The sequence below is a fragment of the Salminus brasiliensis genome, chromosome 19, assembly GCF_030463535.1.
Source record: "Salminus brasiliensis chromosome 19, fSalBra1.hap2, whole genome shotgun sequence".
Classification (NCBI taxonomy): Eukaryota; Metazoa; Chordata; class Actinopteri; order Characiformes; family Bryconidae; genus Salminus; species Salminus brasiliensis.
In genome coordinates, this window is record NC_132896.1 from 16,739,392 (window position 1) to 16,752,797 (window position 13,406).

Below are 13,406 nucleotides of genomic sequence, written 5' to 3' on the forward strand. Positions count from 1 at the left end.
CTCCTGCAGTTTAAAAGATCAATATACTACATGTTCTTTGTCTTTTATCTATCACTTATAATTAAGCATAAACATGCAGAGCAAACTGCTGTAGGGTAAACATTACACGTAAAGACATGGTTTGTGACATCACTGGGAAAAATGAATTACAAAAATGCCTATTTTCCCTGCATATATATGGAGATTGAATAGTGCATTTAAAACCTTTACCAATCGTTACATCATACACTGTAAGAGTTCTTCTAATTGACAAGGCACTGGAGATATTTAATAATGTAAATAATTTTCTCCAATCAGTCCATTGTCCAATCAGTAAGACATTTAAGTTTAAGTTCTTCTAAATTAATATTTGTAGACATTTTTTTTGTCAAATTAAAAGCAGTAGTATTTTTCAAATTTCTCAAATTAAATGGTTTAGGGACTAAATACTATGCTCCGTATAAGGTTCATGAATGTGTATTGTGTCAGGGCCCTGACTGATTTCCTCATAACGTGGATGAAAATTCCCAAACAGAAAGTCCCTCATGAATAGTCTTTTCCCCCATCAGTCTTTAACTCTCCTTGACCTCAAAGCCCCTCTTTTCTCCCACCTTACAAAAGCAACAGTCAACAGGTCTATTTATCACAGTCACAGTGATTAGCCGAAGAGCTTTGGGACTTTAGATTATTTTAGCTGATGGCCGCTCACTTTTGAAGATGGCAATAAGGACATCTGCTGGCCAAAGCAGGGACTGGATTGGCCCTGCAAGACTTATTAAACCAATGCAAATATGCACTGTAACTGAAAAACAAACGGCTATGCACACTCTTTAAAAAAGAGGGTTTTTTAAGGGTTCTTTACTAAAGACAATGATTTTATACCGAACCAAAGACTCTTTACATGGTCCTTTAAATACATTGAAAAACATCTTGCAGATGAGTCTTTGTGAGATCATTTAAAAATGGTATACATGATACAATGATAACAGTGGACATCATGCAAACAACTGCAAATCAGCATTATTATAAAAATTATTAAATCATTTTCCTATTTTTTTTTATTGTTTTTATCTTGTCATTCACTATGTATAAGAATTCTGGCCTAGATCATGTACAAGAATCTTGTTATGGACCATGTACAGGTAAGTTAACAAACTAGCTAATTCCCATCTACAGTACCTTCAAACCAGTAGCTTAACACTCTTGAGAACAAATATGGGATATTTTTAGTTGCAGTTGTTACTGTTAACAAATAGGTAGTGTTGGTAGATTTTATCCATTATTATTTATTTCACTTGCTTATACTTAAGTAACTTAATTAAAAATGCATGGATTATATATACACCACTCCCTAAAATCTTTTTTTACAGTCCCATAGGCAAGTAAACATTAATTAATCACACATTCCTAAATCTAAATTCTTTTCCAGTCCCCCTTCTCCCCCACCAAAACACACATACATCACTACAATACATTTCCTCCTAAACTGTACAGTATATACAATCATAAAGAGATAGCATAGATAATATTTAGTCCAATTCAATGACTCCCTCTTTGAGACTGGCTTTGGTGTCCTCAGAGCACAGCTGAACAAGGCCCGTCAATGATGGAGGCAGCATTCGCATTATCTAAAATGCCATCACACAACCATTTGATACTGTGATATTGTTTTTATTTTCTATTTAAAAATGAATGAAAAAGTGTTTTAAGTGGCTTCAAGGCTTCTTGATTTATTTGAGACCACAGCACAGCAAAATGAATAGAAATAAAGACAAATAAACATTGTATTTCTATAACCTTCTTCTTCTTACTATATGACTACCTTGTACCTTGTGCAGAATAGAATCCCCAATATATCATTTTAATCAGCATTGCAGGAAAATCTCTATGTTTTGATTAATTTGTGAATACATTGAAATTGTTGTTCTACATTCAGGTCTAAACTAGTCACTTTTCAACTTCATCCACTAGTTTTGAGCAACTTGCACAGTGTCGTCCCCACAAGTTTACAGGAGTATGCCATCTAAATCATCACAACAGTGCAAGATCGTCGTTTATGCATATACTAAAAAGAAGCTTGGTTGTAGAAAGGAACCCTGTGGGAAATCTGATCCCAGTGCAAGCTTTAAGTGATGACAAAGCAGAATTTATCAGCATACATCCAGAGCGACCTGAAAGATATGAGTTTTTCCAGTTTTGTGTGTTTATTGAAAGTTTACATTAAGCTAATCTGGAAAGGTTTTGACAATTGACAGTATTAAAACTTTATTCCAGATCAAAGAAAACCCCAACCACCTTTGATTAAGTATAGTAATATGCCCATTGAGTCTATATCTATAACCTAAACAGCATGGGGTCATAATCAATCTGTGCTACAATCTGTTAAGCAAATACTTCTAAAGTATTTGAGGTGTCAGACAGTATAGTAAATGGCTTATGTATAAACATGAATAACAATAATTAAACTATAGGAAATAGTCTATTTCTTCTTGAAGACAGATTTATTTTGTAAGTGAATAAAGTAATTTTTTTCTAAATATCACACTTTAATTTCAGGGTCCCCTACAGATTATCTGGAGGTGCTCAAATTCAAACTGTTGAAATCTGTTGAAATGTTAAAGTTAACGTTACAATTAGGTTTAAAGTTTGATTAATCTTACATTCAACTCAAGTTCAGTTAAACATAAGCTGCTCATCAAAAAAAGAAACATCACTAGGAGACAATCAGAATAAAGTGGTTGGCTTGGTTGTCATTAACTTTAGACTACCTTTCCCTGGGTGTTTACCTGTATTCTATACGTTAGGTCACTGTCTGACATCAGTGTCGAAGTTACTATCTTGCTGAGTGTGTCTCTTTACTTGCTGGGTGCTGAAATGACCACTTATGCAAATCAGGATTTAACCATCAGCATTTGGTGAAATGTTGGTTTATAAATAAACTAGTATTAAATATTAAAGTATTAAGATATTAATTAGCAGAAATTGTTGTAGTCGATTAAAATCATTCTTAAACCGCGAATTTGAGTAATGTCAACTTCCAGTTAGTTTGCTTTACTTACTTAATTTCACTAAACACAGAGAACACCTTGTTGAGTTTTAAGAGATGCCATTACTCAAATTTGAGAAAATAGAGGAAGCTTAATTGTTAATTAAAGTGAATTGGATTATTTGGGTAAGACTTCATTTCTGCCTGAGAAACCAGTTCAATATTTAAAAAATGAAATCATTCAGTTTCAATTACAAAACAGAATTTGCTTCAGAGATTGAAAATAAGATACTTATTTTCAGATTTTTAGACTTCCAATATGGTCACAAAGTGTGGTACCAATTAATTGAACTACACTCTAAGCAAAAAGGCACTATACAATCATGAAAAAAAGAGTTTTGACTAAAACAAAACTGGGGCTATACAGAACCATTGTTTGAAATGTTACAGAGAACCATCTACACAAGTTTTCCTTGTTTTTACAGAACAATTTAAGTCTGATGATAATAATAAGCAATTAAATTGTTATTTACTCCATTGCTTTTGGTAAATAACCCTTGAAGAACCCATTTAACAGTGTACATATTAGCTTTGTCGTAAAAAGTAACCCTGAGGGAAATCTGATCCCAGTGCAAGCTTTAAGTGATGACAAAGCAGAATTTATCAGCATACATCCAGAGCGACCTGAAAGATATGAGTTTTGTGTGTTTATGGAAAGTTTACATTAAGCTAATCTGGAACGGTTTTGACAATTGACAGTATTGAAAACTTTATTCCAGGTCAAGGAAAACTTCCCCAACCACCTTTAATTAAGTATAGCAACATGCCCATTGAGTCTATATCTAGAACCTAAACTGCATGAGTTGCAGCAACCATTCATAATCAACCTGTGCTACAATCTGTTAAGCAACTACTTTTAAAGTATTTGAGGTGACAGGTAGTATAGGAAACTGCTTATGTATGAACATGAATAACAATAATTAAACTATAGGAAATAGTCTATGTCTTCTTGAGAACCGATTTATTTAAGTGAATGAAGTTTATTTTTTCGAAATATCACACTTTAATTTCAGGGTCCCCTACAGATTATCTGAAGGTGCTCAAATTCAAACTGTTGAAATGTTAAAGTTAATGTTACAATTAGTAGTTTGATTAATCTCACATTCAACTCAAGTTCAGTTATAATAAGCTGCTCATCAAAAAAGCATCTCTAGGGGCAATCAGAATAAAGTGTTCTGGACAGTTCCTTGGACAGGGATTACACCTAGTCATGAACTATATTTCCTCTTCCATATATATTTTTTCAAAATTATTTGTGGTAAAAGATTACACTCTAAACTGTAAATGTCTTTACTAAAATTATTGATTAACCTAAACTTATTAGTAATCCTTAATTCTAACCTAATCACATTAACAGACATAAAGGCAAGTAAAGTATTGTTCCTCCATAAAGTAAAGTAAACATTGTTCCTTGTAGTAGTAAATACTCACATACATTTAACAGTGTACATATTAGCTTGTTTTTCAGGCATGTTTCATGCAAGGTTACATAATTCTAATTAGATCAACTCCTTGCGCCTTATTCACCAACTGTTTCTAATAAGAAATTTGTGCTTAAAACCCACAGAGTTTTCTTTAAGATTCTGGCATTCACCTGTGTTATAGAATTTAGACAATGGGACCCATCATTATAAGAGCAGAGCTGTGTAAAATTCTGCTGTTTAAAAGCACATGAATGAATAGTAAATGAGAAGTAAAACGAGAAGTATATTTTTAGACTAAACTTCCTAACCTTTATTACAGTGTAGGTGTTACGCTGTGGTGTGGGGTTTGGACTCAAGTGCAGTTAAAGTTTGTTTTATTATTGTCAAATGAGACAACTCCTTTTGTGGTGTGTGCTTGTTGACTGTTGGGCTTGAACTCCCAACCTTGGTAATGGGAGCCCAGTGTATTTCCACTGGGCCACCACAGCTGGGAGGGGTGGCAGTATAAGCACTGATCGTAAGCAACACAAAAAGGCGGGAAAACAAACTAAAGACAACTCAAATTCTTTTCTCTTTTTCGCTTTTCTCTTCACAGCTGTTCACTTTTCTCTTTTCTGTTCACAGCTTAAACTTCTCTTTTTTCTTTTTCACTTTTTTTTTTTTTTCCCACAGCTGTTCACGCTTCTCTTTTCTGTTCACAGCTTAAACTTCTCTTTTCTCTTCTCAACATAAACCCACTGTTACCGTTCGCCCCTCTACAAAGGTGCGACGGGGAGGTGTGTTTGGCTAGGTGTATTTATACCGTGCCTCACAGGTGGGTCTGGTTAGCGTTGATTATCGCTGGGAATTCTGGGGCTTGGAGTTCTTTGCTCCAACCCCACCAGCTTTCCTACTTTGCTGGCTGGGCTCCCTGCTGGCAGCTGGCGGTACATGCTGCCTGCTCACAGTAGGTTTCAGATTTGTAACAATTCATAATACATATATTTGTTATAATCTAATAAACAAATTATGTGGTCACTCATGGTCAGATCTACAAAAATGGAATGTTTCACAACAAACTACACTAAGATCTGATGGCCAAAGCAAACATTTCTTCACATGTGATGGCAACGTACACATGGTTTGAACAGCTTGTTTTTGGGCCTAATGCATATCCTCTCAAACTAAGGTGAACAGAGGATTATTTTTCATCGGCTCCTGGAAAATGACCTCTTTCTAGAAAAATTCCTGTCTCCAGTTACAACAGTCAGGCATTAGTTATCTCGCTTCCCTACTTTTTGTTATTTCTTTCTCCGTTCACTGGGCTTCCTGAGATCACCATAGCCATGATTAATGATGCATACACAGCCCCCGCACCACGTGGTGCACAATGTTTTCCCCAAACTTATACTGTCTTAGAGAAGGTGCACATATTTCTATATCTCCTCATCCAATCAGAAAATGTATCAACAGGTCAACAGTGATAGTAGTGGCATCCAACAACATACACATAAGATTGCAAATCCAGTCAGTAACATATTATGGCAAACCATTATAACTAGTTTTCATGTATTTGAATGTACTTGAAATACGAGCTATTTCAATATGCAATATGAGCTATTTCAAATATATGATTGCTAAAATATATCATATACAGTACACAATTTCAGCAGTATACAATAAAAGTATAGATTTCTGATACTTTAATCTTTATACAAATATAAATAAGTAGGCAACACACACTTTCACATTCACAATATCAGCTTTTTCCATTAAAAAAACTGCTTTACATCAACTGTAAATTTATGTAATTATCTACAGAAATAAGCAGTTATGCATGCTTATGAGAGTTTACAGAGTGTTTAATTTTTTTTCTTCATATTAAATTGTATATAAATCCACTGTTTACTTCTTGTTTACTATCTGGAATATACCTTATATGGACAAAGATATTAGGACACACTCATATATGAAGGCTTGATTTGATTGCATTCAGCGACAAGAGTGTTAGTGAGGTCAGAATGTTGGATGATCACCACCCCACCTCATCCCTAGCTCATACCAAAAGTATTGGATGGAGCACCATCTTTCCAGAGAACGCAGTTCCACTGTACAACAGCTCAGAGCTTGATGGCCCCTATAGCCCACACATGGAATTAAGCATGGTACCAATAGGTTAATGTTTGTCTGCTCCAGAGAGTCCTAGTCTATACTTCTCTACAGGGACTAGACAATCTCTGTGTGTGCATTTGCACAACTGTGTCTGCAACAGGTGCAACTTCACTGAGCTGAATGGATTCATTAGAAGATTGAACATACAGTCAAGCTCTAACAAATTTCTGAGCAATTTCACCAATGTATTGTTCTAAAATCACAGAGCTTACATTTAAATGGGTGTATTAAGGAAATCCGACTGTGTTCAGCCAAAAGGGAGCTGAGAAAAGCAAAGGAAAAGCCCCCTCATGTTTCCCCAGCCTCTTTTCCTCCACCTACTTCTTGAGAAAGCAGAGCTCCTCTGCTGAAGGACAAAAACAGCTGGAGCACCAAAAGCTGCCAGGAGTGATCTCGAAGGAACGTACACTGTTTCTGTTGATATACACAGTCTGCTTCACCACAGAACTCCTCCACACCCCCTATTCCTCTATCCTCGTGACCATACAGCCTTCAGGTCGGCTCATTCTACTTCACATTAAATCATGTCTACCTGATGCCCCAGCTATTCTCCTGTGGGATTGCTTTTAACTTTGAACCAAATAAGGCAGATAAGGAACTTAATCCTTGTACAAACTGTAGAAAGTGATTATAAGTGACTATACTTCTCAATCTGCTTTGTCATCTGAAGTAAAAGTAGGAATGGAAAAGAAGTTAAGCTTTATGCACTCAGCTTTATATTAAAGGGGAATTCAAATGATTCGAAATTCTGCATAATTCAGCTGTTGAGGTGTAAACAACGTCATTCAGAGTGGTTTGGTGTGAAATGGTTCATTGTAGAAAACCTTTAGATGTAGGCATCTAGTATTTCTTTACCATAGTGTTGTGAAGTAGAGACACAAATACAGGAAATACAGGATTTACTATCCAAAATTGCCAGTGAACAAATACCAATGTATCAGTGTGTCCTGAGTTTGATAAGTTGTTATATGTTGTTAATATGTTGATAATGGTAAAACAGTGGTAACTTAGAAAAGGTACATTTTCCCTGGGTTCTATTTTACCACACAACGCCCTGCATGTGCCCCTTTCACAAAATATGGAATTAATACATATTTTAGGTCAAAACATTATCACAGAACTATCACAAAACATAGGTATTTGTGTTTATTTCATGCGGTAGTTTTCGGTGATGTTTTCCCACTGTGAACACTTTCTCTAGAAAGTTCCTCTAGAATGAATAATTTTACATTAAACCCTTCTGAATGACTTTGTTTATGTCTTTCCCAGTAAATTATCAAAGGTGTCAAAAAGTATTCACATTCATTACTCAGGTAGAAGTGTAAATATTAGGGTTTAAAAAGACTTCTATAGAAGTTGAAGTATCAACTTAAGCTTTTTACTCAAGTAAAAGTGGAAAAGTTTTTAAAATTATGAAAAGTATAAAAGTAAAAGTAATGTAAGAAAAGCAAATGCCAAAAGCTTAGACCACGCCACAGGGGTCTACCACACTACCCCACCTCCCCAAAAAACATTTTCCTAAAAGCCATAATGACTATAATGTTCTATTAAAATGTTAATGTTGAAAGAAATTGGGATGCAGTACACTACCTGTTTCAGCTATTAATATTCCCATTGAAAATGAATGCATTTTAGTAATATCAAATATATTAATGTATTGTAATGGTGTAACACAACCACAATCAAATTCACACTTTCCAGATGGTGTGATTTATCTGGATAGGATTTTTTTTGTTGTTTTGATTTTTTTAACAATGACAAGCCTGAATGAAAGCAAACCGAAATGAAATAGGAGTAACAAGACAAGATTTTTTTAAATGTAAGAAGTAGAAAGTACAGAAGTTATGAGAAAACGTAAGGAGTAGAAGCAAAAAGTTGTCTGAAGAATAATTACTCTAGTAAAGTATAGATAACCAAAATTTCTACTTAAGTAAGGTAATGAAGTATTGGTTCTTTGTTACTTGACACCTCTGTAAATTATGCAGATCTTTTGAAAAACTGGTGGAATTTCCCTTTAACAGCAGTCATGAGACTGGCTGGAACATTCATTTGGAGTGCCCACAGGATGTCTAAACCTCATCACCTCCACAAAGGGCTGCTCTTCTTTCGTGCAACTTTTACTGTTTACATCCAGACTTTGGGTTTGATGTGTTTGGCTTTAGAAGATTAGATCTTCTTGATGGTGAACATATGGCATCTCTGGAGTATGACAATGGCCATTCAAAATGGTCCTTTCTGCCTACACTGTGCAGGTCCTGGCATGCATTTTTCCTAGCGGTCAGATTCACTACTGCCCTGATTGTCTGGGCTCTTATACACCAGGGCGAGGTCATTCTTTTTGGCAGCAGGAGACTGCAAATATTCAGCAGATCGGCCAACTACCGGTTGCCTGTTGAATGCTCGGAGGAGCCTGGAGCGGTAGTGATCCCCCGCCAGGAAGTAGAGGATCGGGTCCAAGCAGCTGTTAGAGCTGGCTAGTGGACGGGTGATTTTGTATGTGAAATTGACGATGTTGAGGAACCAGCAGTCTGCCTCCAATACACGGTATGTGTAGTAGAGAGTGCGTGTGACGTGGAACGGGACAAAGCTGATGGCAAACACAGTCAGCACCATGATAACAAGTTTGATGGACTTCCTTCGGGATGAGCTGCGCCCCTGACCGGGAGAAAGGCCCTGCCTGGGGCGGCAGAGCGTCCGCGCCATCAAACCATAGCAAACCATGATGACCAGGAAGGGCACACCAAAAAGCAGCACCATCACCACTGAACTGTAAGTGACATAGTTCTGAAAATCATCGGGGCTGCTGGTGTCGTGGCACAGCGTGTCATTGTCCCGCTGTGTGGTGGTCACAAAGATGAGGTTGGGCACCAGGCAAGCGGCCACTGTGGCCCACACCAGGGCGCACACCAGGTGAGCGTGGCGTGGCTTCACCAGCGTCAGCGAACGGATGGGGTGGCAGATGCCCAGGTAGCGGTGCACGCTGATGCAAGTGAGAAAGAGGATGCTGCAGTATAGATTGGCATAGAACAGGAAGCGTACTATCTTGCACAAGGCCACGCCAAAGGGCCAGTGACTGCGGTTGGCATAATAGTAGATGAGCATGGGCAGAGAGAGAACATACAAGGTGTCCGACAGTGCCAAGTGGAACATGTACACTGTGCTGGTGTTCCAAGGACGCATCTTAGTCAGGAACATCCACAGAGCCACTAAGTTAAGTGCCAAGCCCAGTAAAAACACCAGCGAGTACGACACAGGCAGCAGGATGTATTTGAACTCCTCGTCAAAGCGGCAGCTATTATACACATCCACTGAATCCACTGGTATTGGCGTGGTGAGCGGGACGGAGAGGTTTCTTGAGAAGGGTTGAAGGAGTAATGAAGCCATCTTTTAGCTGAAAACAGAAGGGCAACATTTAAGAAACAGAACAATAGCAGCAAGCTATTAAACTGCACAGGCCCACATATAACAGTAGAGGGCTACAAATACAGTCAAATAAATAAGATGGAGTTATTAATTTTAATTTTAACTACAGAATCTGCTCTCCACTTTAATCAATACAATTCTGGTGGCAATGGCCATCTCTACTGATTAGTTTTATAGTACTTACTGGATCATTTGTATTAGTTACTGAATAATAAGGCTTAAGGCTAGGAACTGAATAATGACCATGGCGACTGAGGTGCTGTAATACTGCAATCCATCACTTCACTCAAATTGAGCGTATTAACTAATGTTGAGACTTGACGGATATAGATATAGTAATAATACAGCATATCATATTATTCCATATTGCAGTGTTTTGCACAGTACTGTTCTAAGTGAGTGTGTTAGTTTGTGGCAAGTTTGTTAGCATGGGACTAATGTATTGATTTCTGACTATGGCATTAGATTGGGACCTTTAAAGAACAGTTTCTGTTTCAGATGTTGTTCTTTTATAATACTGAATTCTCTAATGAACTAATATGTTAGCATCAGACACGTTTTAAGCCATTCTTTTTGCTGTAAATAAAAAAATCTGAGATCTGTGTTTAAGAGAATATAGGCTAAAAGTGACATTTAGGGAATATGCTTGATACTTGACAGACATACAGTACAGGCTAACTGACACCAAAAAGAATAGCTGCATTTCTCTCACCGCAGTCATCTTCATTTTCACCAACTTTGCTGTACATAAACCAGCCAACCACTGTCAGACACTTCTGCCAGTTCAGCATCTTAAACTAGACTATCCTGAGGCAGCATATGAGGATTACTGTACCTTGGCAAAGGGATGACAGTATAAACAAACAGGCATATTGGTTTCTATGGAGCACAGGGACTAACAACTTCCCCAATCACCCTTTAGCCCAATGCAAATTGACTCAATCAGTCCTTTGTTATTCTGAAATTACAGAGATTATAGAGCACACCTACCCATTTCAGAAGGCAAGAGGCGAAACTCAAGCAAGGAGAAGTTGCTGAGGGACACATGTTAGATCCTCTCCAGGCATGTTGTAACTCTCCTAATAGACCTACTACAAAGCCTTTTTCCGAATAATGTGATGTGAACAGAAAAATACGATCCCCCCTGATCTGTAACTCGTTTTCCTGGAGACCTACAGCGAGTGCTTGTCCGTGTGTGTGTGTGTGTGTGTGTGTAGCCCAAGTTTCCTCACTTCGTCTGTCCCGCCGTTTTCATTGAAAACCTACAGTGGTGTTTTCAGGGTAAATGTGCTGGCTATTTAAGCTGAGCCACACCATGGAAAGGTTCAGAATGCCAGGCTGTATCTGTTAGACAACTAGAACAAGATAAGAAATACCTGACAGACAGTCTTCCACTCGTCGAATGTCCTGAGGTTTCTGAACGTAGTTATTCAGGTGAACAACGGTGAGGTGAGGTAAACTCTCTCCGAGCTCGTCGTCCAGTGTGAGTGATGATCGCAGCCATTCGAGTCGTGGAGGGAACGAGGCGCGCGCTACAGCTGAACGCGTGTCTGTCTGCAGGCTGTGTGTGTGAATGTGAAAGAGAGAGTGCGATAGGGTAGTAAGTGCCCCCGCCCACAAGGCACATAAAGCCCCCCCTTATATGACCACAGTAATTGCCACTGTTTACATCCAGCTCTTGCTGATTAAAATACCTTACAAGCAGAAGTCCAGAAAATTCTCAATGGTCCACTGGGAGAGATAAACATGCTATAAGTGTCTCGACATGTTCCTCCGTTCTTTTAATACATCGATTACTTTTAGTCATATGAGGATTGCAAGTAATGGCAGTTTAAAAAAAATGTAAAAAAAAAAAAAGAATTTTCTGTGTGAGACTAAATATTTCTTTTATTAAAAAAAGGCACTTATTTGCCATTTTTATGTAACAACCTAGCAAGTGATGGGGGGAGAGGGAGGGCCATCCTGCTCACCCAAGGACAGCCTTCCTTCCATAACACAGATTGCTGTGGCATCACCGGGGACACAACAACAAAAATATAGAGAAAAAACATCTTCATAGCATTTAAGTACAAATATACAAAATATTTATAGCATTAAAGTAAATAGGACCTTAAAGAATCGCTTTGAAAAAAAGCAGCATTTCAAAAACTGCATGCAGTCTAATAAACATTTAATAATGTAGTAAATAAATAACACGTCAAAAATGATTGTACTGCTTTTGATTTTTGTTGTCTTATATTGAAGTGCATTTTTATTGTGCTTTGATTGAGATATTTTTATTTAATATAATTTAGATGTGATATGTATTGTCAAAGGTGCATTAGTTGATTTTGCCTGTGATGTGCAGAGTATGTCAGATAAACAACAAAATGATGTTATAGGGAAGCGATTTTAATCATAGGACAGATTCTGTTACAACAGATGTAGTTAAAATTTGTGCAGCTCGAAGATAAACATGTGCAGAGAACTGAAACAGGGAATTGCTACAACTGTTTTCTCGTTCTTAATCCTGAAACTGAAATAACAGATCACACCAATTCCCAGCCAAGATTGCCAGCCTAATAACTAGTAGAAGTCTGGTGCTTCTCACCACTTAATATGGCCATAAACTGCCTATTTAAGTTGTAAATAGGGGTTATCAGGAAATGTTTACAGATCTGGCTGTGTTTACATAAATCAGGGACAAAAACACACAGCAATATTTGTCATTTAAATATTTTTAGAGCAGAAAGATTGAACAACATACATCATTAATAGAAAAAATAAGTATTTTGTACACAAGCTTTCCTTTTTTGAGAAGTTTCTCAACACAGATCATACAGGGTTAAATGCATGTGCGTCCACTTTGGTTATTAATTCAGTGGTGCTGAGAGCCTCTTAACCTCCTGCTAGTGATCATGATTGACTACAACTGGTAGCATCTCAGTAATCATATAAAAAGGGTTTGTTTGACCAGCACACAGTATGGTGGGAATGTCCAAGGAGCTCAGTGCAGATCTGAGAAGGATGGTTGTGGATTTGTGCAGTTAAGGAATGTCTCTTGGAGCCTTTTCTAAACAACTGCAGATTCCAAGATCATGCCATGAACTGGAAGCTGCTGGAACATCAGTGAGAGGCATCTCAACTACAGTTTACAGCTGACCACATGGACAAAGAAAACTTCTTCTGGAGAAAGGTTTTAATGTCAGAAGAGACAAAGATTGAGTTGTTTGGACACAATGACCAGAGGTATGTTTGGAGGAGTAAGGGTTAGGCATTCAACCCCATAACACTGTACCAACTGTTTAGCATGGTGGTGTCAGTGAAACTGGTACATTGCACATGGAAGAAAGAATTCTTTAGCATAACTTCAAGCCGTCTAGCTAGACAGTTAAAACTTGGAC

The 13,406-nt window shown here is 37.6% G+C and overlaps 1 protein-coding gene across 1 annotated transcript; it reads right to left on the reverse strand.

The window, feature by feature from the left end:
• Positions 1-799: 799 nt before the first annotated feature.
• On the reverse strand, positions 800-11,570 carry LOC140541181 (P2Y purinoceptor 4-like). Its single transcript, XM_072663735.1, has 2 exons — positions 11,400-11,570; positions 800-9,991 (listed from the first exon to the last, which is right to left on the reverse strand). The coding sequence occupies exon 2, from the start codon at positions 9,982-9,984 to the stop codon at positions 8,872-8,874; it is 1,113 nt and encodes a 370-aa protein (XP_072519836.1). The 5' UTR covers positions 9,985-9,991; positions 11,400-11,570; the 3' UTR covers positions 800-8,871.
• Between the last annotated feature and the right edge of the window lie 1,836 nt (positions 11,571-13,406).

Coding starts and splice junctions, on each gene's coding strand:
- LOC140541181 (XM_072663735.1), bottom strand. CDS start 9,984: ATGGCTTCATTACTCCTTCAACCCTTCTCAAGAAACCTCTCCGTCCCG.